The following is a 24,805-nucleotide window of genomic DNA, read 5'->3' as shown; positions in this document are numbered from 1 at the left end:
AGTCACACAGAGGACATGCAGATTTTAGCAGTATTGATATTATACTCTATCTGGTTTGAAGATACCCTGCATCTACAAATGTACCAGCACTACATAATATTAACATTTGTAACTAAATGCAGTATGACAAACTGAACCAGTATACCCCACCCTCCCTGATTTTTCTTTTCTTTATACTAGAATGGAATAGAGATACAAAAGCAAGTAATTTAGCCACAATTGCCAACATGGTTTTAAAGAAAAGAGCAATTGTAGTCTACAATAACTAAAACATGCCTGTAAAAGTTACAAGATAAGGTGTATGTATATACTTGTTTAACCATGGTATAAGGTCAATACTGCCAATTTCATCTGTGACAATAGCACTTGGAGTCATACCATTGCCTCCATTATTGATCTGATCCTTCTCAATCCTCCTTTTGACAATCCTAAAATGATTGACATGTGCTCCACAATCCTTTAATCCAAAGCATTCTTAATCCATCTCTTCAGATATGTCTACAGAAAGACACATGAAAAGGCAAGATAAAATATAAGATCCCCCAGAAGAAACAAGTTAACCACAAACATCCCAACATCCCCAGCTCGTATAAACCATAGCTGAACACGGAGACATTTACACAGCAATACCACAGTCTGCAGAGTGTGGGTAGTTAACTTTAACTAAATTTAAACAATCCTGGCTATAACATCAATTAAAATACAATTTACCAAAGACATGAGGGGAATGTTGATGTTAAGGAGCAAATACTCACTAGGGATATTACACAAGAATGCAATTCAACACTTGAGCCAATTTGAATAAAACAGTTTGAATTAAAAAATTAAAGACTGTACTGAGTAAAGGAAAACTGTGTACAACATGGGGTTCTACAAAAAGAGAGCATCACTAATCATTTATGTACGAGAACGAGATCTGCTGTGACGGGGAGAGTAGCGTGGAGATCCTCTGCTTCTTCTTGGGGAATAACTGCGGCTTCTGCTGTTGCTTCGACTACGGCTTCTGCTACGACTACGGCTGCGTGACCGAGATCTTCCATAGCTTGGACTTCTTGGGCCATCAACTTTAACACGGATGTAGGCAGTTTCTCCCTATCAAATAGACAGAACTTTCGATTGAAAGGTCTAAGATTTTTAGCTATCTTTTCAGGCATGCTGATACTGATTACATTGATATAAAAGCACAGAGACAGAACTCAAATCTTTAAATGAGAATCTTATTATAAAAAGACTCAGCTATCTGCATGTTAGTATAGTAGAGACTTTGTGTCCTTACCTTCAAATCCTATTGTTAAGCCCTGTGTATCCAATTCTGGCCCCCAAAAAAGCATGAAACCTACCTCATGAGATCTAAATTTAGTGTTATCCAGTTTTCGCACTGCGTAGGTCATATCTTCTTTCCGTACAAACTCCACGACACCAGTTCCATCTCGGAAAACATCAGCATAACATACATCACCTGCTTCACGCATGTGATCCTTTAAATCCTGCCAACTTCCACTTGGAGGCAGTCCTGAACAAAAAGCAGGTTACAGATTACTTCAAATGCAAACTTTTATTATTTACTTTCCATTTACAATGCATCACCTCCCACTGTCCGGTAAAGGAATTGCCTACTGGAGTTGAGAGAATATCTTCCAGCAGGAACCCATATAACATGCACACTATACAAAAATGTTACTATTATGCTTCTTAGAAGATAGAGGCTGCATAGCACAATGCTAAAAAACCAAATACGCACAGTATGAAAATACAATATGGCTAATTGAAATGTGTAGCATCCTTTATTAGTGAGGAATGACTGTAAACAGGTCACATCGGAACGGATAAGAATCAATCTCATTATCTATCCTGAACAAACCAAGAGTATTAAGCAACTTACCGGAAACTATCACTCGGTACTCAGACCGCCGGGACGGGGGGCCATACCTGCCCCTGGGGGCCCCGCCACCTCCACCTCCGCCACCTCCTCTGCCGGTGCCTCTGCCGCTTCGGGGAAACTCCACCCTCAGACGATATCCATCGTAATCGTACCCATCCCTTCCGTACACCGCATCCTCCGCATCCCTGCAAGAGAAGGGGGAGTGAGCAAAGGCCCAGCCACACCGCACTGCAGAGGCCCAGGCCGGACAACGCACCTCCCTCCCTTTGTTCCCTTGCAGCCATTTTCCCGCCCGAACACAGCCAGCCAGCAGGCACCGGGTAGCCCCGCCCCGCGCCCAACAGCTGAGGCCGAGCCCCGGGGAGCTCAGCTCACCCCCCTCTGCGGTGACTCGCTGAAGCGAGGCCCGGCGGGTAGTTAAGCCCAGGGGAGAGCACGGCAACGGGAAGGCCGGGCGGTGCCCCGCCGCGGTGGCTGGAGAAAGGTCTAAACGGAGACGGGGAGGAAGCGCCGTCCCCGGGCCCGCCAACAGGAGCGCGGCGAGTCCCTGGGGCTGCGGAGTGGGGCCCCCGGTCCCAGGGGACGGGGTGTAGCGAGATCTCGGCAACGCAGCGGCTCCCCGACGGGCCGCCCCCTGCAACTCAGAGCGGCCCATTCGGGCTCCGCGAGGTGCCGGAGGCCGGCCCGCCCGGTGGGGTCAGAGGTAGCCCGGTGCGGGAGACGAGCCCCGGGGAGTCTTCGGGCCCCGCGCCATGAACGGCCCCAGGGAACGGGGCTCACCTGGGGTCCTCGAACTCCACGAAGGCGAAGGGCGGCCCGCCGCGGCGGTTCTTGAGGTCGATGTCGCGGATGGCCCCGTACTTGTAGAACACGTCCTCGATGTCCTTGGTGCGGATGTCGGGCGGCAGGTTCCCCACGTAGATGCGGCAGTCGTTGTTACCGGCTGGGCCGCGGATCACGCCCCCTCCGGACATGGCAGGGTCGGCAATGGCTGCGGCGGTGAAGAGCCGAAGCTAGGAGAGTAAACGGGGTAAGTAAACGGTGGGAACGGGCCGGACACTCAGGAGCAGCTACACGCGCCGCCTCCCTACAACCGCTTCAAAATGGCGACTGCCGCTTCCCTCGCGCGGCCCCGCAGGCGCAAGGATTCTAGCACACCCCACGCAGCGCTGACCCTCCCTCCCGCCGACACTCAGCGCTCAATGGTAAACCGCACGGTATCGTTCCGCTTCCAGAGCGCATGCGCGGCTGACGAAAATGAGTCCGACACTTAGCAGCCTCGGTTTGGAAGCCCTACTAATTCCGACAGCGCAGTCCTCGGCCTCGAGAAACCACCCCGTGTAATGAATCTCGTAACCTAGGAATAAACGTTCACCACGCTCGAAAAAGTTCCCTTCAGCCGCGGTAAGCCTGGGGCCGTCACACATCCGGTGAGGCGTCCACGCAAAGAAGATCCGGCTCGGGTAGAGAGGAGGGGTATATCCCACCATGCACCGCGTGGGGAGAGCTTGGCGCCAAGGAGAGGCGTTACATCCCACAATGCAGTGGGGGTGGGGCGGGGTAGGCCTCAGGCGTGTGCTGGGCTCGGGCGTGGGTCTGAGGCCCTGCGGGCTTCTCCTGGGGCGTGCATGGAGCGCTAGACGGGCGGGTGTCTGCTGCTGTGCTGCTTTGTGGGTAGCGTCCAGCTCCAGGCGAAGGGGGCAGCAGATCTGGAGCCCAGTCAGCAGCAGCCCTTGTTGGGGTCCCTTCTCTCATTGCTCCAGCAGCAGAGCTGCCCCCAAGGGGTCTCTGGGCAGCGCGCGGTGGGCCTGTCCCCTGGGCACTCCCCCTCTGGGGCATATGAGGGGGAAGTTCAGTTACCCCAGTGGGCCAGCGACTCTTCATGCTTGCCAGTATGACTGTCCTTTATTTTATGGTAGTGCCTTGAGATGCAAGCTCCGGGCTGGTCTGGGCTAGTCATTGCGCAGGTCGGTGTATACTAAGGCCATGTCTACGCTAGTGAGTTTACAGTGGCACTCGCTATAAACTCACATGGTGGGCTATACCCCTCCTCTCTACTGAGCTGGATGTGTGACAGCCCCAGGCCTGCAGTGGCTGAAAAGAACTTTTTCTCGTGCTGCTGTAAGGTTGCTTGTGTAGCTGCTCTGTGCTGATGGGAGAGAGCTCTCCTGTTAACATAATAAAACCACCTCAATGAGCGGCAGGAGCTATGTTGGCAGGAGCTCTCCCTCTGACCTAGCGCAATGCACGCTATCACTTGTGCTGGCGAAACTTATGTTGCTCAGTGGTGTATTTTTAACCTGGTGTTAAGGGATAGCAAGCAGGGCAACTGCCCGGGTCCCCACGAAGCGAAGTTGTTTGGGCTTCTGCTTTAGCCTCGCATAGAGGGGCTCGGGCTTCAGCTTTCTGCCCTGTGCCCCTCGAGTCTAAAGCCAGCCCTGATCTCTGGTTAATTTTGGAGGACCTCCTGAAACCTGCTTGTGGGGCCCCTCCAGGGGGCCCCGAACCCCTGGTTCAGAACCTCTGATCTAGACCATCTCTGACAAGCATTTGTCTAACCTGCTCTTAAAAATCGCCAGTGATGGAGATTCCACAACCTCCCTAGGCAATTTATTCCACTACTTAACTATCCTGACAGGAAGTTTTTCTTAGTCCAACCTAAAGCCCCCTTGCTGCAATTTAAGTTCGTTGCTTCTTCTATCCTCAGAGGTTAAGAAGAACAATTTTTCTCCCTCCTCCTTATAACAACCTTTTATGTACTTGAAAACTATTATCATGTCCCCTCTCAGTCTTCTCTTTTCTAGGCTAAACAAATCCAATTTTTTCAATCTTCATAGGTCATGTTTTCTAGATCTTTAATAATTTTTGTTTGCTTTTTTTGCAAGAGTGTTACATAGTTGACTCATATTTAGCTTGTGATCCACTATGACCCCCAGATCCCTTTCCGCAGTACTCCTTCCTAGGCAGTCATTTCCCATTTTGTATGTGTGCAACTGATTGTTCCTTCCTAAGTGGAGTACTTTGCATTTATTGTTATTGAATTTCATCCTATTTACTTCAGATTATTTCTCCAGTTGTCCACATCATTTTGAATTATAATCCTATCCTCCAAAGCACTTGCAATCCTTCCCAGGTTGGTATCGTCCACAAACTTTATAAGTGTACTCGCTATGCCATTATCTAAATCATTGATGAAGATATGGGGGGGAGGGATAGCTCAGTGGTTTGAGCATTGGCCTGCTAAACTCAGGGTTGTGAGTTCAGTCCTTGACAGGGGCCACTTAAGGATCTGGGGCAAAATCAGTACTTGGTCCTGCTAGTGAAGGCAGGGGGCTGGACTCAATGACAAGGTCCCTTCCAGTTCTAGGAGATGGGATATCGCCATTTATTTATTTATATTGAACAGAACTGGATCCAGAACTGATCGCTGCGGTACCTCACTCGTTATGCCCTTCCAGCATGACGGTGAACCACTGATAACTATTCTCTGAGAATGGTTTTCCAACCAGGTATGCGTCCACCTTATAGTAGTTCCATCTAGGTTGCATTTCCCTAGTTTGTCTGTTTATGCCTAAGTCCCATTTTCAAAAGTAAGGTAGGCACTTAGGCTCTAATCCACAAAAGTATTTAGCTCTTTACTTGATTTCTGGGTCTTGGCACCTAAAGTCAGTGAGACATAGTCTTTGAAGTGTCAAAGTCACTTTTGAAAATGGGACTTTGACTTGATCTACACACTGTACTGGTATAACTATTTCAATTATGCAATTTTTTACTGAAGTGGTTATATCAGTACAACTCCTCGTGTGGATGCAGGTATATGAGTATAAAGGTGCCTTATATGGGTATCGCTTATTCCTCTTCCCTTACCATCTATAATTATACCAGTATAACTGCCCCCATGCTGGGGAGGCGGAGGGCTGTACCACTTTAACTATCAAGGTAGAGTTAAAGTGGTAGAACTTTTATGTATAGAGAAGCCCTTAGGGATCTAAGTCGCTTAGGTGCTTTTGAAAATGCTGCCTAGCATCTTTAGCAGTGTCCTTTCTCTGCTATGCCTAATTTTTTCATGTGTTAATTAAAAATACATGTTTCTGTAAGAAAACAGCAATCATGATGATTTACCATTAGGAAAATATTTTCAGTGTATTGTCATACCATGCCAATTTGACTATTCTAAATTTCTTTCATTTTTCCCTCATAGGTTAAAGTACAGTAATATATTTTTCTCTAATGACTTTAAGATTGATATTACTTCTCTTTTTTGCTATTTTTTTTAACGTTTGCTAGTAATCAATGAAAGGAGTTATATGAAAACTCTTCCTACAGAAACAGTAGTTTGTCTAAGTATATGATTATTTCCATTTTCATATGTTTATGATTTAATAATTGTAGTGACATCAAAATATAAACTAGCGAGGCAGCAAGAATAGTGTCACACTTCAGTTCTGGGAATAGTAAAGTTTTGGATTCAAATCAAGGGCTTGTTTACTTTAGAAAGTTGCACTAATTTAGCTTGAATTGACGTAAACCAATATATTTAAACTGGTGCAAAGGGCAGTGTGGAAACACTCATTTTGGTACAATAGTGTTTCATTAAAGATAGTGTGCATCATCTGAACTGTGTGGTTGTTGAGTAAGTGCATTTTTTAAAATGCAGGTATAATGTTCACAGCTGATTATGTCAATTACTCAAAATATTTTCTATATTTTAAGTTTAAAACATAATACTCTCTTTCCTAGCACAGATAAGTCCCACATCATTTTGCCTGGAAATTAGACTTTATTATCAAAAGCTTGTTGATTTGCTCTATAAGGCATCATCAAAAACGGTGAGTCTGCTTGGTTTGGTAAGACATCACTTAATTGTGTCCTCTTTCTTTTATGTGTTGTTAATCCTTAGAACTATGTTAAAAGACTGACTTAATTACCTTTATGAAGTGTCTCTTTATTGAAATATTTGAATGTGTGAATGTTTTCTTCCTTTTTACACTTCTAAATCTTGGTAAGTGTTATCAACAGATACTTTAAATACAAATGGAAATGCTGTAGAATATTTGTTTACCAAGTGAGAATCACTTTTGGCTTTCTGGTAAAACCCAAAGAGAGTCATTAAAATATTAACTTTGTAGAAAAATAAATTACTGGAAACAGGATGACAAGCACAATGTTATCTACAGCAGTCCCCTAATGTAGCAATAAGAATCAGAGTTGTAGAAGGAGAGGTTTTGCTTTCGAGAATGAGGGTGATATGATGCAAGGCCTTCATATTTAAAATATTGAACAGCAAAACCAATATTAACCACACAAACCAATGTTGGAAATGTCTAAGGGTACGTCTTCACTTACCAGAGGGTCCGGTGGCAGGCAATTGATGTTCTGGGATCGATCGATCCCGGAAGTGCTCGCTGTCGACGCCGGTACTCCAGCTCGGCGAGAGGAGTACGCGGCATCGACGGGTGAGCCTCCCTGCCGTGTCTGGACCCGTGGTAAGTTCGGACTAAGGTACTTCGAATTCAGCTACGTTATTAACGTAGCTGAATTTGCGTACCTTAGTCCGAAGTGGGGGCTTAGTGGGGACCAGGCCTGAGGGTACGTCACCCGAGCAACACTGAAAGGTATTGGAGTAAAATTTGGTCCTAAATGCTCCATTGGCTGCTTCTGGCCCTCCCAAGTACAGCAAGAAAAATAGGTAAGTCTTTGTTTAGCCCTTTGTTCAGCAGTTCCCTAGGCCCCCAATTCCAACCCCCGCGCCCCCTTCAAATGTCTTCCCTGTTTTGCATGATGCACTCCTGACCTTTCCAAGCACTTTCTGAATTCTCTTAGCTCAGGGGTGGGCAATAATTTTCTCAGGGGGGACCACTCCACGAATTTTGATAAGTTGTCATGGGCCACACATTTCTACTATATTAATGAAATTTTTAAATTCTACCCCTCCACTGCAGTGCCATGTAATAAAATAATTCGTGCAAAAACTGAGGGTGCAGGAGGGGGTGCGGGGTCTGGGAAGGAGTTTGGGTGTAGGAGGGAACTCCAGGTTGGTGCAGAGTCTTGGGGTGCAGGAGAGGGTGAGGGGTGTGGGCTCTGGGAGGGAGTTTGGTTCAGGAGGGGGCTCTGGGCTGGGGCAGGAGATTGGGGTGCGAGTTTGGGTGTAGGAGGAGGTTCTGACCTGGGGTTGGGGTGCGAGGTGCAGGCTCTGGCTGGGAGCTCCAGGCCGGCAGCACAGGTGGCTCAGGCTGTAGTAGGGCTGTGCACTAGTAATTCAAGATCAGTCCAGTTATGGTATGTGAAAACGATCAGACTTGGGTTCTAATCCTGTTTTAGTCCTTGCAGTGGGATTTTAAAGAATACACAATTGGGCCCTGAGCGTGTTTTTGGTTCTGGCAGCTAAATACCATTACTCTTGTTGCTTCTTTGGGTCTTCTTGCCCTACTCTGAGTCCCCATTAATGCTGCCTGTCCAAGAAGGTCAAGAAACATCCAGTAGCATGAGAGAGTCCACTGTCACAAAATTCACTACAGCTCAAAAACAATTTTCTCTAATGTGAATCCTCTGATTCAGGATTCAGTGTTGTATATGTTATTGAACAATTTTCTTGGGGCAAACTAGTTCCCAAAATTTGTAACAAAATTGTGGTACTATCTTATTCCGATACTCTTTCACCATGTATTGGAGGCTGAGTTGCCTTGGTCAGTGCTCTAAGCATGCGAGTACAATTTTTAAGTATGTATGGAGAAAATCCCTTTTTTCTCCTCCATAACTATGGTCCTGATTTTGCTACTTTTGTAGGAATTGGATTCTTTTGGCAATTCAGCCGTAACAATGAAATACATTGAAGATATCCTGAGAGCATGAAATGATACTTAAGGTGACATTTTACAGAGCGCTCAATTTTAAGCCACTTTTTTTTTCTTCCCCTGGTAATGATTTCCACCATCTCATCTTTATTACTAATTTGCTTCTGTATGGAAAATGTAAAAGTTTGTTTAATTTTTGAACATGACTCACCTTTAATGGATAATCACTGATTGATGTGAAATGTTACAGAATAAAAGTTTTGCTCATATGGGTTCAATGGGAATGTATAAATCTGTGCAAATGATTCTGTCTGCTACTCTGTGAATATACAAAATGCCATTGGGAATGGATATATTTGGAGAGAGAAAGCGTAACTCAGTGTTCATTTTATATCTTAAGAAATTTAATAATCTCAGTAACTGAAGAAAAAAATAGAGCATGGTCAGTAATTTGGTGGCAAAACGTTGTAGCAACTTTGTAGAAGGGACACTGGGATTTCAATTCCCTTGTGGCTCTGAAGTATATCGGAATAGTAACATAGCTGAGGGTTTGGCAGCTTAATGTCCTGCTTCTTTGAGAGTGGAGATCAGATTTTTTTTTTCACATCAGTGTTGATATGAGTGTTAGTGGAGTCCATTATTTTTCCACGCTGAGATGTCTGGCGTATGCAAAGAAGGTGAAGATGGCAGTGGCATTCTCCAGAGGAAGAAAATGGTAGCTCTGGAATGATGGGTTGAAAAGGAGCTTGAGACGAGCTTCCTGCCTGGGCCAGGTTTGCTTGACAATTTGAAATTGGGGGAGGGAGAGATGGGGACCAATAATAAACCTTGGATTTGAGAGAACATAGAGGGATTCAAATTATGATGATGGATATGGATGTGAATACAAGGCTGTATTTTATAATATTGACTCTTGGGAGTTGGGGAGGGTAAATGAGAATTCGTGCTTGAAAGCTTAAAATTACTTTCCAGAAACATTCTTCTAGTAAAACTCCTTTTATTTATTTAGATTTGTACATAAGTTTAAAAAATGCACATACACATGCTCTAGGTTCAGACTTAATATTGAAACATAACTAATGTGCAGCTTGACTGCTCAAATGTTTGGTGAAAGCACATGAAAAAGAGCAAACTGCAGGTATAAAGAATAAGCAAGAAAAGCTTCCTAAAAGAAAGAGCATGCCAAATTCACTGATGTCCTCCTTGGACAGCACTAGATAGGTCTAAATTACTGTATTTAGTGCATTGGAACTCGATGTGCACCTGAGACAGACAAATAGAAGTGAATTCATTAAATCATTTAAATGTATATTTGCAGAGGAAAATTGATATTTTCTCAGCTCTAATAACTACACGTGGTCAGCACCTTGAATATTTTTTTTTTTTTGCCTTATCTGAAACACATCTCTGAACAGTACAGAACCCTTTCCAATTATAGCGTATTGGATCAATATTGCTTACATTTGTGCATTGAATCATACTGCTAGTTAGGCCATGATGTTATTCCCTCATGCCTGAATCCACTAGGGGTATTAAGGAACAAACATTCCAATTTTTGGCTATGTCAGACTGGCCGTAACCTCATCAAATATAGCAATGCCTGATGGTTTTCCAAACTTAAGTAGGAAATTCAGACCCCTTAAAATGTAGTATAAAAAGCCACAAATGAGAGGCAGGCTCATAATTAGAAAACAAAAAGACTAAAAAGATTTTGAAAATGTTTTTTTTTTTTTTTTTAAGATGTGGGACTGGAGGATTCCTTCAGGGGAGTATACACTATGTGCAAAATGGTGGCAATGCTAATTGAAACCACCTAGCTTGTTGTGATGTCTCAGCACTGTTCCTTGCAGAATTTCTGAACACAGCTGGCTCAATGTATAAGTGAGACTGCTTCTCTGAACAGATGCTCTTCTTCAGAAGCTTGTTTAATACTGGATGGCTTCTGATTTCATTACTAGTAAGCAAGTGACATTGTTCAATTTTTAAGTCAGCATCTAGACTTGTCAAGTTAAAGGGAGAACTGCGAGAGAAGGATTATATCGGGGTTCTCAAACTGGGGGTCGGGACCCCTCAGGGTGTCGCAAGGTATTACATGGGGGGGTCACGAGCTGTCAGCCTCCACCCCAAACCCCGCTTTGCCTCCAGCATTTATAATGGTGTTAAATATATTAAAAAGTGTTTTTAATTTATAAGGGGGGGGGGTCGCACTCAGAGGCTTGCTATGTGAAAGGGGTCACCAGTAAAAAAAGTTTGAGAACCACTGCATTATATGCTCTGCAAAAATACACAATATTGAAAACAATATTACTGTAGTCTTTTTTCTGTAACTAGTTGTACCATTGAAGTAAAACAATATTTTAAAATGCATTTTTATATTACTAATACATTAATAAAAAACTTTTTTTTAAAACAAAAGTCAAACTTAGTTTTCACAATTCATACGGTTTGTTTTGCACTTCATTGGGCATGATAGTGAAAGTAGACTGGTTGATTTCACTGTCTTTTTCCAGGCACTAGCACTGTAGTTTTCAACCTGTGGTCTGCAGACACCTGGGGTTCTGTAGACAAAGATTTCCAAAGGGGTCCACACTACCATTCAAAATTTTTTTGGGGTCCACAAATGAAAAAAGGTTGAAACCCACTTCACTAGCACAACGTGTGTTCTGGGATGGGGTGAGAGGAGGGTTGATTAGGAAGGAAAAGTTTTACATTTTAAAAATATTTGTTTTCATTGAACTTTATTTCCATGAAAATATTTATATTCATGAAAGGTTCTGCAATCTCTTTCTTCCCACTCTGCATAGCTCCTCGCCTCCTGATGTTGTTAAATATTGTAACAGCCTGTTTCATTTGTTTTCACGTTGAGTCTGAGACTGGTATGTTCCAAGAACCTGACATTTACAAAGGGAAAACGAATGCAAATGTTAATGAAAATACAACAGAAGCTCTCTTTGTGGTATTAAGATATAAATAAATGAAAAGTAAAATTTGTATATTTGATTCACTTATTTCTTAAAAAATAACAACCGTCTCATATTTGAGAGACAGATTAGCCAGAAAAGTGACCAAACAACACTGTAAACTGTTCTTTCGCGGTGGAGGGGTTCAGGGATCACAGAACGAGAAGAAAAAAAAATGGTGAATTCCTAGTCCTACGCAGGGGCTGTCCCTCCCCGTTGTTGCTCTGGGCTGCCTTTTCTCTGGTAGGCACCCTGGACTTGACTTGTCTGGGGAGGTGAGTGCAGGCATGGAGGCACAGTCAATGCTGCTTCCAGCAGCATTCACATAGGTGCAGGTATCTGAAGCCTAGGGAAGGGGGAATACCATAGATAGCAGCTTTGCCCATACCTACTTCCCAAATCCTTGCAGAGCTTTAGCAGAAGGACTTTCAGGGGGTTGAATGAGAAAAGGGATGGTGCTCTTACTTCCCCCTCCTGCATCCCCTGCCTGGCCTCTGCTCAATTAAGTTACAGGGTAAAGCAGGGCCATGTCACTGTCTTGGCTTTCTGGATAGAAGAGTACACTCAGAAACATGTATTTGCTGCAACTTTTAATTTGAATTAATGTTTAATTCTGACACTTGTCGGAATGTACTGTACCCTGGGTCTTTTGTAGGGGACAATTTGCAGGTACAAGTTGTTTGATTGTGTGGTTTGATTTGCTCTGCCTTTCCCCTTTCCTCTGATATTTTATTTTCTGTTCATTTTCTTGAGTTGGCTTTTTATCTTTTGATTTATTCCAGTGCCTGAGGATGTGGAGCATATGTCCTGTTAAGCAGCCTTCATATGGCTTTGCCAGGGAATTGTGGGTAATTTACTCCAGAGGTCTAACTGTGGGCTCTAAGCTTTGTTGGAGTTGCTCCTTTAGCTTACTTCATTAACAGAACACTAGCCTGGGGATGCTGACAACCTGGGTTCTGTTTCCAATATCAGCATCTCCCTCTAAATTAATTATAATTAAACTCAGAGAAGATGATGGCATCCTGACAAAGAGGTGCATAAGAAAGAAGTGAGCAAGGACAAAATGCTAAATAAGTTTTAATAGTTAATAAACACCCTAAAATTGAATCAGCAAGGGAGAAAAGCAAAGTCAAGAGAGCATTTTAAATTTGTCCATAGGAACTGGCTTGGATAGCGGCTTATATGGTATGCTTTAGGGTAGTGGGGTGTCCCTTGACTAGGGGGTGTGACAACCTGTGTCCCTGCATAGCTTTGATTTGCCATGATATTTAAAATAATGGGCCCACGTTTAGAAATCATGATGATTGTGGATAGGCTCTTCAAAGTGTTAAGTGATATAGCTATATTAAGTGAATTATCTCTATGCTTTACTAGTTTCCTTGCCCTGTGTTTGGTATGTTTCTTTGCAGGCTGTTTTTATTCCCTGTTCCTTATCTTGTTTGTGTGTCTTTAAATATTCATGTTGCATCAAATCCTTTGCCAACTAGGGCTTCATGGGCTCCCAGGGCTGTGCATCTTAGTTCTTCACAATGGCAGCAAGGATAGAACTCAGATCTTTCTGCTCCAAAAGCCAGAAACAAATCCAAACCTCTGTTAGTTGTTAGAGGAATAAGGCCAATGGCAGAAGTGAGTAGTAGTTCTGATGTTCTACTATAGAGGCCAGCGGTACATATACACTAGCCAATTCATTACAATATTCATTCTGTCCTAGTTAATTGTTCTTAAAAGAGAAACCCAACTATTTTAAGCCTTCAATTTGTTGTTGTTTTTTAAATAAGAGTGTGGAGTACATGCAGGGAAATGAATTTAAAACCCTAATCCAATCAGAAATTAAGAAAATTTTAAATTAAAACTGATTTTTATTTAAAAAAATTACATAAACATTTGACTATAGTGTTAGAATCACAAACACAATAGGATTATACAAAGTGCCTGAGAATAAAAGAAGCAAAAATGACTAGAAACAAAAATGGGTGAGAATCTTTTATTTGGACCAACTTCTGTTGGTGAAAGAGACATGATTTCAAGCTCCAGGGAGCTCTTCTTGAAACAAGTGAAACTGATCAGCTTATTTTTTTACAACCCAAGCCAAATGAAAGGCAAAAAAGTAAAAGTATTTGGTGAAAAGTAGATTAGATATTTAAAAATGAAATTGATGTGGGAGAGGTGGTTTTACTTATCCTTTGCATTTCTCCTATTCCTGGCCCAGTCCCTGGCATTTGTTGCATTAGACTCAGCGTTTTCAGGTGGCGCATGACTCCCAAACTGCTGTTCTTGCAGCTAACCGTGCTCTGAGTGTACCTGTTACACTGGGGGTTGGCAGAGAGACTTTTTGCTGATTCTGCACCACCTGGGGAACCCTCCTTTTAGGTTGCACCCCCTTTATAGCCTCTTTACAACGTGAAAGAGAAAATTGTGCGGATGATGGCACAGGATTGGCAGATATGGCTTTGTGCTTAGCATAGAGGCTTGCTTTGCTGGTGCTATTTACCTGGGTGGGGGGAATGAGCTTGCACCTGCAATACTGCCCCCTATGCATGAACAGTACTGGTGCAAAGGGGTGTAGGGCAAAGCTGAATCTGAACCAGCTTTACAGATGGGCCTTTTAGTACCAAATGGCAGGGCCAAACACTACAGCATTCCATTGCAAACACGAATTAAAAAATAAACTGAGGGAGCCGCCGGCAATGCAACAGCGTCCATGGCTTTGCTGCTAGCTGGTCTCCATGTGCGGCACTCCTCTGCTCTCGTTTTCTGCCTGTCAGGTTTCAGAGCTAAAATCTCTCTCCTAATTATAAACGAATATGATGCGTAATTATAGCAGGGCAGTTTGCAGTGTTATAGTTAAAGGTCTGTCGGGTTCCATTATAAAACACTTGGCTGTAGCTCAGCATATGCAAGGCCTTAGTCTGCAAGAGTTTTTACTGTTAAATGTAAAGAAAGATAAATCCATTCATAAATCCATTCTGCTGTCTCTGAGTTGCAGGAGCAGAGATAAATAGCAATTTCAGTTACTTTTGTTTGCTCCTATACCATAAAAAATACCTATTTCCCCCCCCCCCCCCCCCGGAGGCTCTGGGCTTTTAATTCCTCCTTTGCCTGATAGGATGTTCAAACTCCACACCCAGTAATGAAAAGGAGCAGTTAAGGCTCCATCCTGCAAAGTGCTGGGTTCCCTGGCCCTGAGCCAGGAAAACACTTAGCACCAGAAAAGCACAAGAATAGTCCTATGAATGAATAGGATTATTTGATGACAATATGTATCTCCAGACCAGTGGCACCTGCATGGCCCCACAATATGCCAACATTTTTATGGCTGACCTGGAACAACGCTTCCTCAGCTCTCGTCTACTCACGCCCCTTCTCTACCTATGCTACATTGATGACATCTCCATCAGCTGGACCCATGGGAAGGAGACCCTGGAAGAATTCCACCATGATTTCAACAGCTTCCACCCCACCATCAACCTCAGCCTGGACCAATCTACACGGGAAGTCCACTTCCTAGACACCACAGTACAAATAAGCGATGGCCACATTAACACCACCTTATACCAAAAACCCACCGACCGCTACGCCTACCTTCATGCCTCCAGCTTCCACCCCGGACACACCACACGCTCCATCGTCTACAGCCAAGCGCTGAGGTACAACCGCATCTGCTCCAACCCCTCAGACAGAGAACAACACCTACAAGATCTTCACCAAGCATTCTCAAAACTAAGATACCCACACAAGGAAATAAAGAAACAAATCAACAGAGCCAGACGTGTACCGAGAAGCCTCCTACTACTACAAAAAAGAAACCAACAGAACTCCACTGGCCGTAACCTACAATCCTCAGCTTAAACCTCTCCAATGCATCATCAGTGATCTACAGCCCATCCTGAACAATGATCCCTCACTTTCACAGACCTTGTGAGGCAGGCCAGTCCTCGCCCACAGACAACCTGCCAACCTTAAGCATATTCTCACCAGCAACCACGCACCGCACCATAACAACTCTAACTCAGGAACCAACCCATGCAACAAACCTCGATGCCAACTCTGCCCACATAGCTACACCAGCAACACCATCACAGGACCTAACCAGATCAGCTATAACCTCACCGGCTCATTCACCTGCACGTCCACCAATGTTATATATGCCATCATGTGCCAGCAATGCCCCTCTGCTATGTACATTGGCCAACTGGACAGTCACTACGCAAGAGGATAAATGGACACAAGTCAGATATCCGGAATGGCAATATACAAAAACCTGTAGGAGAACACTTCAACCTCCCTGGCCACACAATAGCAGATGTTAAGGTAGCCATTTTACAGCAAAAAAACTTCAGGACCAGACTCCAAAGAGAAACTGCTGAGATCCAGTTCATTTGCAAATTTGACACCATCAGATCAGGATTAAACACAGACTATGAATGGCTATCCAACTACAGAAGCAGTTTCTCCTCCCTTGGTGTTCACACCTCAACTGCTAGCAGAGCACCTCACCCTCCCTGATTGAACTAACCTCACTATCTCCATACTGATTTATACCTGCCTCTGGAAATTTCCCTTATTTGCGTCTGATGAAGTGGGCATTCACCCACGAAAGCTTATGTGCCAATACTTCTGTTAGTCTTAAAGGTGCCACAGGACAATCTGTTGCTTTTTACATATTCAGACTAACACGGCTACCCCTCTGATACTAGGATTATTTTGTGTGCTTAAAGTTAAGCGTGTGCTTAAGTGCTGTGTTGGACTGGGGATAGAGTGCCCAGCATCTTGCAGGGCTGAGCTCTTGGTGAACCTCTGGGGAAGGAAGGAAAAATATTTCCCCTTCCTGGAAGGGGAGCATCGGAGTTGTCAGCCCTGAAGGGAGGGCTTCATTAGTGAAGTAGACTTTTAAAAGCCAGTAGTCGGGCTACTGGAGAGGCTCTTGTTTTCTAGGAGGAATATGTCATCTCTGGAGCCAGATAGTCTTTAAGGGTTGGCCTGCATGGAAGGGTTGAGACTGCAGGTACTTTACTTTGAGACTGCTGGACCCTTTTAAGCCAGAGGCATCTGTTGTGAGCTAACCAGTCTGTGAAGTCTGGACTAAAACTATTTCATGCCTAGAACTGCATCATTCTTCACTTGGTGAATCTCAGTGATCAAGGTGGGACCTTTACACCCACTGTGAGCCTCAGGTGAAGGCCTTCATCTCTCCAGCTGAGGAGGGCAGGAAGCATTTCTCCCAGGAGTCTATCAGTAGTCACATCTTGCATTGCTGACGGGGGGGTTGCAAGAGAACAAGGCAATTTCAGTCGCTACTATTCCAGGGATGAGTCCGAGTCTCAAATCTGACCTTTCCTGCGCCCCACACATGCTGCAACCTCGACGTACAGGCCCTGCCCCCAAACAGCTTTGTATATGGAATAACTGAGCTATAAAACGCTAGCTGTTTTACTAGCATGGGAATCTTTCCCACAATGCATGTAGGGTGTGCCTCAGTCAAACAGAGGCTAGTTCTTGAGGAGTCGGCTGCTTGTTCTGGAGTCGCCGCTTTACTGATGCAGTGTTGGCCTGGCAGATAGTTCTGCTTGCAGCTCTTGTTTTCATTATAGTCTGTATCATGCAACATAAGCAGTGCCAGCTCCTCTGATGTAAATTTAAAATACAAAACCCTAACCTGAATAGATTTCCCCTCATCCCCATAAAGTGGACTATATGTCTGTAGATTTATTGCATGGGTTGTAGTATGTTTCCACCACATTCTGGTACAGGAGGAGAGGTCACCGCCTTGCAAAGCAAAACAAAGTCACCAGGAGAGTGGGCTTTGAATGGATAGAGAATATCTGTTCTAAAGAAATGCCTTGGTGGCCAGAATTCAGACCCCTTCCTTTCAGTGCAGCTGGTAAGAACTTTTAAGATAGCTCCTAAGAGCAGCTGTTGTGTCAGGGCCTATCAAATCTATAATTTTTTTATGCCAAAGAAATCCTTTCAACCCATTGTGCAGGTCTGGTGGTTAAAGCAGAGGACTGGGAGTCAGGACTCCTGGGTTCTATTCACATAATGTGTGATCTTGGGCATGTCCATTAACCTCTCTTTGTCTCAGTGACAATGAGAGACGTGTCAGACATTCACACACTACAGCGGAGGGCAATGCAAACATTCAGGTATACAACAACGGACAAACAAATGGATTTCAAGCCATTGTAGTGCTGCTTATTGGATGTATTTTGCTTATCCAGAGGCAATCCACAGTATATCTGCCCTCCTAATACGATTTCCTTATCAAATATTCTAAGCAGGTGTTACATGGACTTAAACTCATAAACTCTGGCAATATATATATTATATACTGTAACCCTCTACTCTTTTGCTTGCTGTGGAATGAATTCCTTACACCTCCTCCCCATATTTCAGTGATTAAATAATAACTCTCAGACTGAAGAAAGTGACTGGACTTTGCCTAGTAATTCACACCTGGGTGGGTTGTTAGGCAAGAGACTGAAGATCGAGTGCCATTTATGACAGCCAGGCATGAATTATTATTACACAATAACTCAAGCCCTGAAATGTTTCATTGCATGCAGGAGACAGAGTGAGAGGAAATATATTGCACAGCTGGCTGTGATCTATATGGCAATATATCTACATCAAGGGGGTCAGACAACATCATGTAAGCCATGAGCATAGCTCGAAGGGTTGTGATCTCATCCGATGACGGTGTAACTTTGCAGGTGGTGCTGCTTTCTATGTTGGAAGGAAATTGTAAGTCTTTATAACAAGTAACATTATGTTTTATTAAAATCAGGCATCAAATGTTAGTTTTTCCTCTGCCTATTTCTTTCATTAGTTTTTGTAAAAGTTGATTTTATTCAGAGAAAAATACTGGATTGATTAAAAAAGTTAATTCTGGTTTTAGAGAGATTACTGGTTCTAGAGTGATTCCTTATTCTTAAAGTGCTAGAGTCAGTAATAACTCTAGAATTGGGATGGACTTGATAAAAGGGCTGATGGTATTATGGACTCCGCTTTCAAAACATGATGAATAGATGATTGTGGAGTGAAAGAGTTGGGATTGAGGCAGTAGAGGGGATAGAGCCAATTGCAGACTGCACCCTATCTTATGTGCACTGTGCTATCTTGTTGAAAGGGCTGTGGAAATCAATACAAAAACCATATTTGTGCAAGCCATATATTTACCCTAGAAGTTGGCCAGGTCAGCACAATTTTGAGGTGGCTCTAAACTTTGATTGGACTTCTCACACGAGTGAAGATACTGACGGGAAGCAAAATTCAACCTGTGCAGCGGGCTAGCACAACGTCCATGCACCAGTTAAGGCCCACTTATGCCTTATTTTGACAGCTGGTGGTCTGTACAGGGGTGAATTTCACCCCGATGTGTGTCTCTGCAGGATTAGATCCAATGCCAGGGAACTCACATTCAGATGCTTTGAATAGATCCCATCTTATGCAGAGTTAGCCTCAGCTATATCACCAACAATAAAAACAGAATGCAGCCAGTTTTTCAGTATCAGCTGAACAGCTGCTCTGTATTTACATGGGAGATAAGTGAATAATTTCAATTCTTTGTCTGTTTTGCCTCGAGAATACGTGCGTCACTTTTCATACTGCCGTGCCTTCAGCAAGAGATCAAGCCAAGTCAAAAGGGGGGTGGAGATTAGAAGTAAGCTGATCATTATACATTTTTCTGGCCATTGTTAGAGGTGCTAAGAGGGAAATAAATATGACTCGAACTCTACTCTCAGTTGCATTGGGGCAACCCCACTCTTGACTTCAGTCAGGCCTTGGGTTTGCTGTTGGCAAAGGCTAGGATCTGAACAACGCTGCAGCCTTCTTAGTGTGGTGGAGTCTGTGTATCATTGGAATTCATTTTTTTTTTAATTTATATTTTTAGGGCAGATTAAATGTTGGGTATGGCCACTTTAAGTATCCCTCTAATTAAAATGAAATCCCTCTAGGAGTTTTAAATCCAAAGAGGCATTACATATTTAAGGGATATACGAAATGTGTATGTATTGATCTGAGCAGCTGTAGTGGCTCCTTGCATGCTATTAGTCTATCGTATATAAATGTGTTATTGACAAGAATGGCCACGTGAGCACTGAAGCAGACATTTGGCTGAATGTCTACTTATGTCAACTTAAATCTGTGACCTATTGAAGGCTATGCCCAGCTGCTTGTTACATCTATGTATTAATGATGTGTGGGTAGTGATCAGTTAGCATGTGTATTAGGCTGTAAAAGGGTCACGCAATCTGGCATCAGACCCTTTCACTACCTCAGTTCTCCCTTCTAGGAATTCCCGATAATGGCCCCCAGCCTCTCCTGGGTTATTACAACATCACAGCTCAAACCTCAACTTAAATCAAAACAAGTCTTTCCCTGACTCCGCGGTTTCTTCAGCTCCTTGCTGGGCTCAATAGCTTTTCCCAAAGCCCAGCTCCTGCTGCCTGGAGTTTCCTTAGGCCTCTTCAGGTTTCTGCTCCTGCCCCTCACTGGCTTAATCTGGCTTGGGTGGAGAGACCCTTTGCTGGTTCTTTCTGATTCTGTGGGACCCTTTTTCTCCTCAGTGACCAGACAAGCTCCCTCCTATGGGATAATCCCACCAATGAACAGCCTCCTACATACTAGGTGATTCTGATCATCTGACTCAGCCAGTGGCCCAATCCCAAATCCATCGCCTGGGGCCAGATAACTAGACATAGGTCAGGCTGAGCCCAGTTCCCTTAAATGGCTGGCCCACCCTGTGACATAGGTGCTTTTAGTGTTTTTTAATGGGCTTCAAACTTGATCGTGTCCCACTGAAGCTAATTGGAGTTTTGCTGTTTGACTCCAGTGAGACCAGGCCCATGCCCACTTTGATCTTCCCCTTTTCTCCCCACACACTAGTTCACTCATACAGCTGGATTCGGTATTACCCATTAGCCCCTTTAAGGACCCATAAAGAAGGCAAAAAGGCCTCTCCTCTGGGGAATACCACTGATGTAAGCAGCTCCTGGGCCCACCCCAGGAAGCTCCTTCCAGGCTTTAGGTAAGCAGGGGGTGGACTTGGAAGGAGCTGGGGTGCACTTGGACCTTCCGTGCCACAGGGGCCATTGCAGCAAGGGTGCAATTTAAGGCAGCCCTCAAGCTAGACTGGGCATGGATTGGCCCCAGATAATCCCTGCATAGGGGAAGCTTGAGCTTTTCCTGACAGGAATGGGGCCACTCGAGCTGCCCAAGAGTATTCAGCCCTTCCTGCTGCAGTTGCTACCTTCTTAAAAGTGCACAAAAATGCTTCTGGGTCGTCACTTGGGCCCAATTTTGCCGGGCCGGGTACTGGTCTAGCAGAATTTTTTTTCCCCCTCCCAAAACTATCCAGGTCCCTGGGGTCTGCTTTGCTAGGCCTGGCAGGAGATGTTCTTGCTGAGCCTGTTGAGGTTCTTGCTATTGTTGCAGCCCTTGTAATAGAGGCAACAAAATAGCATGTGTCTGCTCCTGTTGGGCTGCCCGCAGGAAGGCTACATCCTCCATGTTCCCCACGGGGGGAACAAGCCTTAGTCTGTCCATCTGCCACTCATCTTTAAGGTAGTTGGTAGAGAGGGATCCTCTCAATCCCACTTCTAATACCAACATATGGTGGGGCACACTCCCCCTTGGAGCACCTCCTACTGTCCAGGTGCAGTGTCACTGGTATCTTCAGTTCCAGTGCCCCCTGCTGGCTGTTTGCCTCCGGCTGCAGACCTTCGGTGGCTCAGCCCTGTGGCCAAGTCACAGAGTTCAAATCCCTTCTGGGGTATCATGAACAAGACCAAACAAATCTGAATAATTCTTCTGCTCCCTTGGGCAACTGAAGTCTTCTCTTTCTACTTGCAAAATCCCTATCTCAGGGCTTCCTCTGCAGTAGCCTACCTTGCCCCTATAGCATGCTTCTGTCTCTATCCTCCTGTTAAACACTAACCCTAGCTCTGGATTTCTCTCAACCAGAAAGACCTACCTCCTGGGCGGTGGGGGTGGATAAGAGAGAGAGTGTGTGGGTATGTCAATTGAGCTCCTTCAATCTACCTATTATGGCTAGGAACCAATTAGCTATTCACCTCCCCAGGTTCACAGCATGATTAACTGGACGCATTCGCTAGCCTTGCAGGTGATAGGGGTTAAGCCCCATCACAATAAATCATTCTCCATTTGTTCTCCTCCCTAGCAGTGCTGGCACACTCCATCCCAAAGGTAGTGACATTTTAGTAATGGGTGAAGTGATCTATGCACATGCTGTCTCTAAAACCCTTTAGGTTGAAATGTACTAACTAAATAGAAGATATCTGTGCACGCAGGCATGTTGTGATGAGCCCATTCATAAAACAAAGCCGAGCATGCATACTACACTAGTAAAGAGAGCGCAGACTCCGTTTTTGAATGATCAGCTCTCACAAGATGTTACCATCAAATCCTGTATGTTACTACTTTTGTGCCACAGCAAATAAAACAAAACATAAACTCATCAGAGTCACCTCATAGTCCCTGAAAAGGCAGACCTACCTTCAGGCCACAATGTACGGTATTTCAAAATTGCTCTGTTAAATGTGCTTTGGCATCACTTGATTGAAAAAACCCTCAGTAGATGAACTGAGAGACAACGCAGCGGGGCGTTGAAGACAGTGTTGTCTAGTTGCAAGATCAGGAGAGTTCGTGTCTCATACCAAGGTCTGCACTAGATCTGGTCGGAAAAATGTTAACTAAATACTTTTTGGTTGTAATTTGTTGATTTCTTGACATTGAAATGTTTTGTGGAGAAGGTTTGATTTTGATGAAGTTCTGACAGAACCCTACCTGCCATGCAGCTTTACATTGCAAACCCACCAGGTTTCCTGCTGGCTCACCCACCTGGCTCACTGGCAGCCCGCAAGGCAGGCTAATGGGGGGGAGAGGAGCTGAAGAGCCCTGGGGACCTGATAATATCACACCGCTAACCACATTAGCTGTGCTTGCAAAAGCCCTCGTAGATACAGTTACACACCTCTACCTCGATATAACGCTGTCCTTCGGAGCCAAAAAAATCTTACCGCGTTATAGGTGAAACCGCGTTATATTGAACGTGCTTTGATCCACCGGAGTGCGCAGCCCGCGCGCCCCCCGCCCTCCCAGAGCACTGCTTTACCGTGTTATATCTGAATTCGTGTTATATCGGGGTAGAGGTGTACCAGCAAAAAAGTCCTTCATTTCTTTAGGAGAACTGGTATAAGCTATACGAGCAACAGCAGTCGTTTGCCATATAAGCTGCATCTGTACTAGGGGGTTTGCCCATATAGCTGTATCCTTTCTAATGGAGACAAAACTTAGCTGTGCCACTGACTCACTGTTTGACCCTGGGTAAGCCACGTAGCTCTTGGTGTCTAATTACCCACCACTGTAAAGTGCTTTCTAGTCTTTTGATAAACAATGCTACACTTTGAAAGAGCAAAGTGTTATCATTCGGCCTATGAAAACATGCGCTATGCCAGGTTTTAGGTCTGGTTGACGTGCATTCAGCACAGGTTGAAGGGAAAGGTGCAAAGGGGATGTAAAGTTCTTGGGGCTGCTGTCTGCAGAACCAGCCCCCCCTTGTGCTAAACTAGAGCAGCCTCAGCTGTGTTTTAACTTTCACTAGCTGCTAGCAGCCCTGAGGGGCCAAAATCACAGCTGAGGATTGGTGCAACAAAGGGACATTGGAGCCACGCTGCCTTGCCTCTGGGCATGCCCTCCCTGCCAGCCGTGGGGGTGTGTGTGTGTGAAATAGATAGAGGAAATCCCCTACACTGGGGTGATTCTCCCAGGGCCATATGCAGCAACTTTAGGGCTAGTTTGCCCTGGTGATGTGGTACAAAGCAGGTGCGCTACACTGCAGAATCTGGTGCTATGAATTCTCACCCTGTCATAATAGGAAATATTTCTTAAAAGAAATAGGATTCCTTTTGTTCCCTAGCTATTTAAAAAAGAGAACACCAGCCGTGACTCTGCCTTGATATGCAGAGGGGCACTATAAAAGTTCGGACATATTACACGTCTCTGGTATTCAACAACCTCTTCACCCATTCTGATTTGTCAGTGAAGTGCTCGTAAACTCCCAGCAGAACAGCCAGCAATTAGGCTCTCGTTCACACAAGCCATATCAGTGTTGCTGGAGACATAAATAAGACCCAAATTTCAAACCTCACCTGCCAGTGCAAACCCACACGTATTTTTCCCCCTCTAAGGTGTTGCTAGTAACAGCATCAAAGAGCTGCTAGATCTGAGACCGAACAAAGGAGCGCTGCTGAAAGAGGAAAAGTGGGCAGCATAGACAATAGCTGGAGAAGAGTTGCTGGGTTTGACTACATGAACGCACCTTCAGATTTATATCACTCGGCAGCAACTTCTCCGATTTAGGGCCTGAGGAAAGAAGTCAACCTCTCTATTGTCATGCCCATGATGGTAGGGGCCCAGGCTGGTGACTGGCTTTATCCCAGCTGCATGATGTCATGCCAGACAATGTTAAGCAGTAGCTCAGGCTACAGCCACGCCATCTTGTGTTCTGATCCTGTCAGATTGCACAAACTGAACATTGTTAGGAATGCTAAGTATCCCAATGGGAGGCATCCAGGGCGGGCCTGGATTGCAGTGAGAGCGGCTGTGGACACAATAAGTGGTGCTCTTTCTTCTGAACTAACAGCCCAGTGTGGTGTTAGGGGCATTGTGTTGCTGGGGATGCTGTCATTAGGATGAGAAGCCTTGACCTTTTATGGTCAGTAAAGGCACCCCTGGAAGCCTAGGGGTTGGTGTGTTAAACTCATGGACCTGGCTCTAGTGTTTGGAAATTACATTAGGCCTCTCTAATGTCCCCCTGCACTCTTAACTGGACATGGAATCCTTTTCCATGTCCTGTTCGAAACAGCGGGCTAGTTTCTGCTTGGTTAAATAGCTGCAACATGCCACCCCAAAGGCATTTCAGCAGTGAATGAGGTGATCCCTGTATAGGTGCGTAGTTTGTTATATAAAGTGCTCTGAGGCTTGTGAAAGGTGATATACATTGATATATAACAGGGGTAGGCAACCTATGGCATGCGTGCTGAAGGCGGCACACGAGCTGATTTTCAGTGGCACTCACACTGACTGGGTCCTGGCCACCGGTTCGGGGGGCTCTGCATTTTAATTTAATTTTAAATGAAGCTTATTAA

General features: G+C 44.6%; 1 protein-coding gene and 1 long non-coding RNA gene across 2 annotated transcripts; one reads left to right on the top strand and one right to left on the bottom strand.

The window, feature by feature from the left end:
• Window positions 1-437: 437 nt before the first annotated feature.
• Window positions 438-3,211, bottom strand: SRSF1 (serine and arginine rich splicing factor 1). Its single transcript, XM_054008033.1, is given in 5 exon segments — window positions 438-1,016; window positions 1,018-1,092; window positions 1,341-1,513; window positions 1,883-2,067; window positions 2,663-3,211. Coding segments are annotated over 5 exon segments (750 nt in total). The 5' UTR covers window positions 2,857-3,211; the 3' UTR covers window positions 438-893.
• A 240-nt stretch (window positions 3,212-3,451) lies between these two features.
• LOC128825501 (uncharacterized) lies at window positions 3,452-6,785 on the top strand. Its single transcript, XR_008442685.1, has 3 exons — window positions 3,452-3,849; window positions 4,944-5,015; window positions 6,628-6,785. It is a non-coding gene; the product is annotated as an uncharacterized LOC128825501 (long non-coding RNA).
• The last annotated feature ends 18,020 nt before the right edge of the window (window positions 6,786-24,805 follow it).

The sequence above is a fragment of the Malaclemys terrapin genome, chromosome 18, assembly GCF_027887155.1.
Source record: "Malaclemys terrapin pileata isolate rMalTer1 chromosome 18, rMalTer1.hap1, whole genome shotgun sequence".
Lineage (NCBI taxonomy): Eukaryota > Metazoa > Chordata > Testudines > Emydidae > Malaclemys > Malaclemys terrapin.
This window is presented reverse-complemented; position numbering and strand designations above follow the sequence as displayed.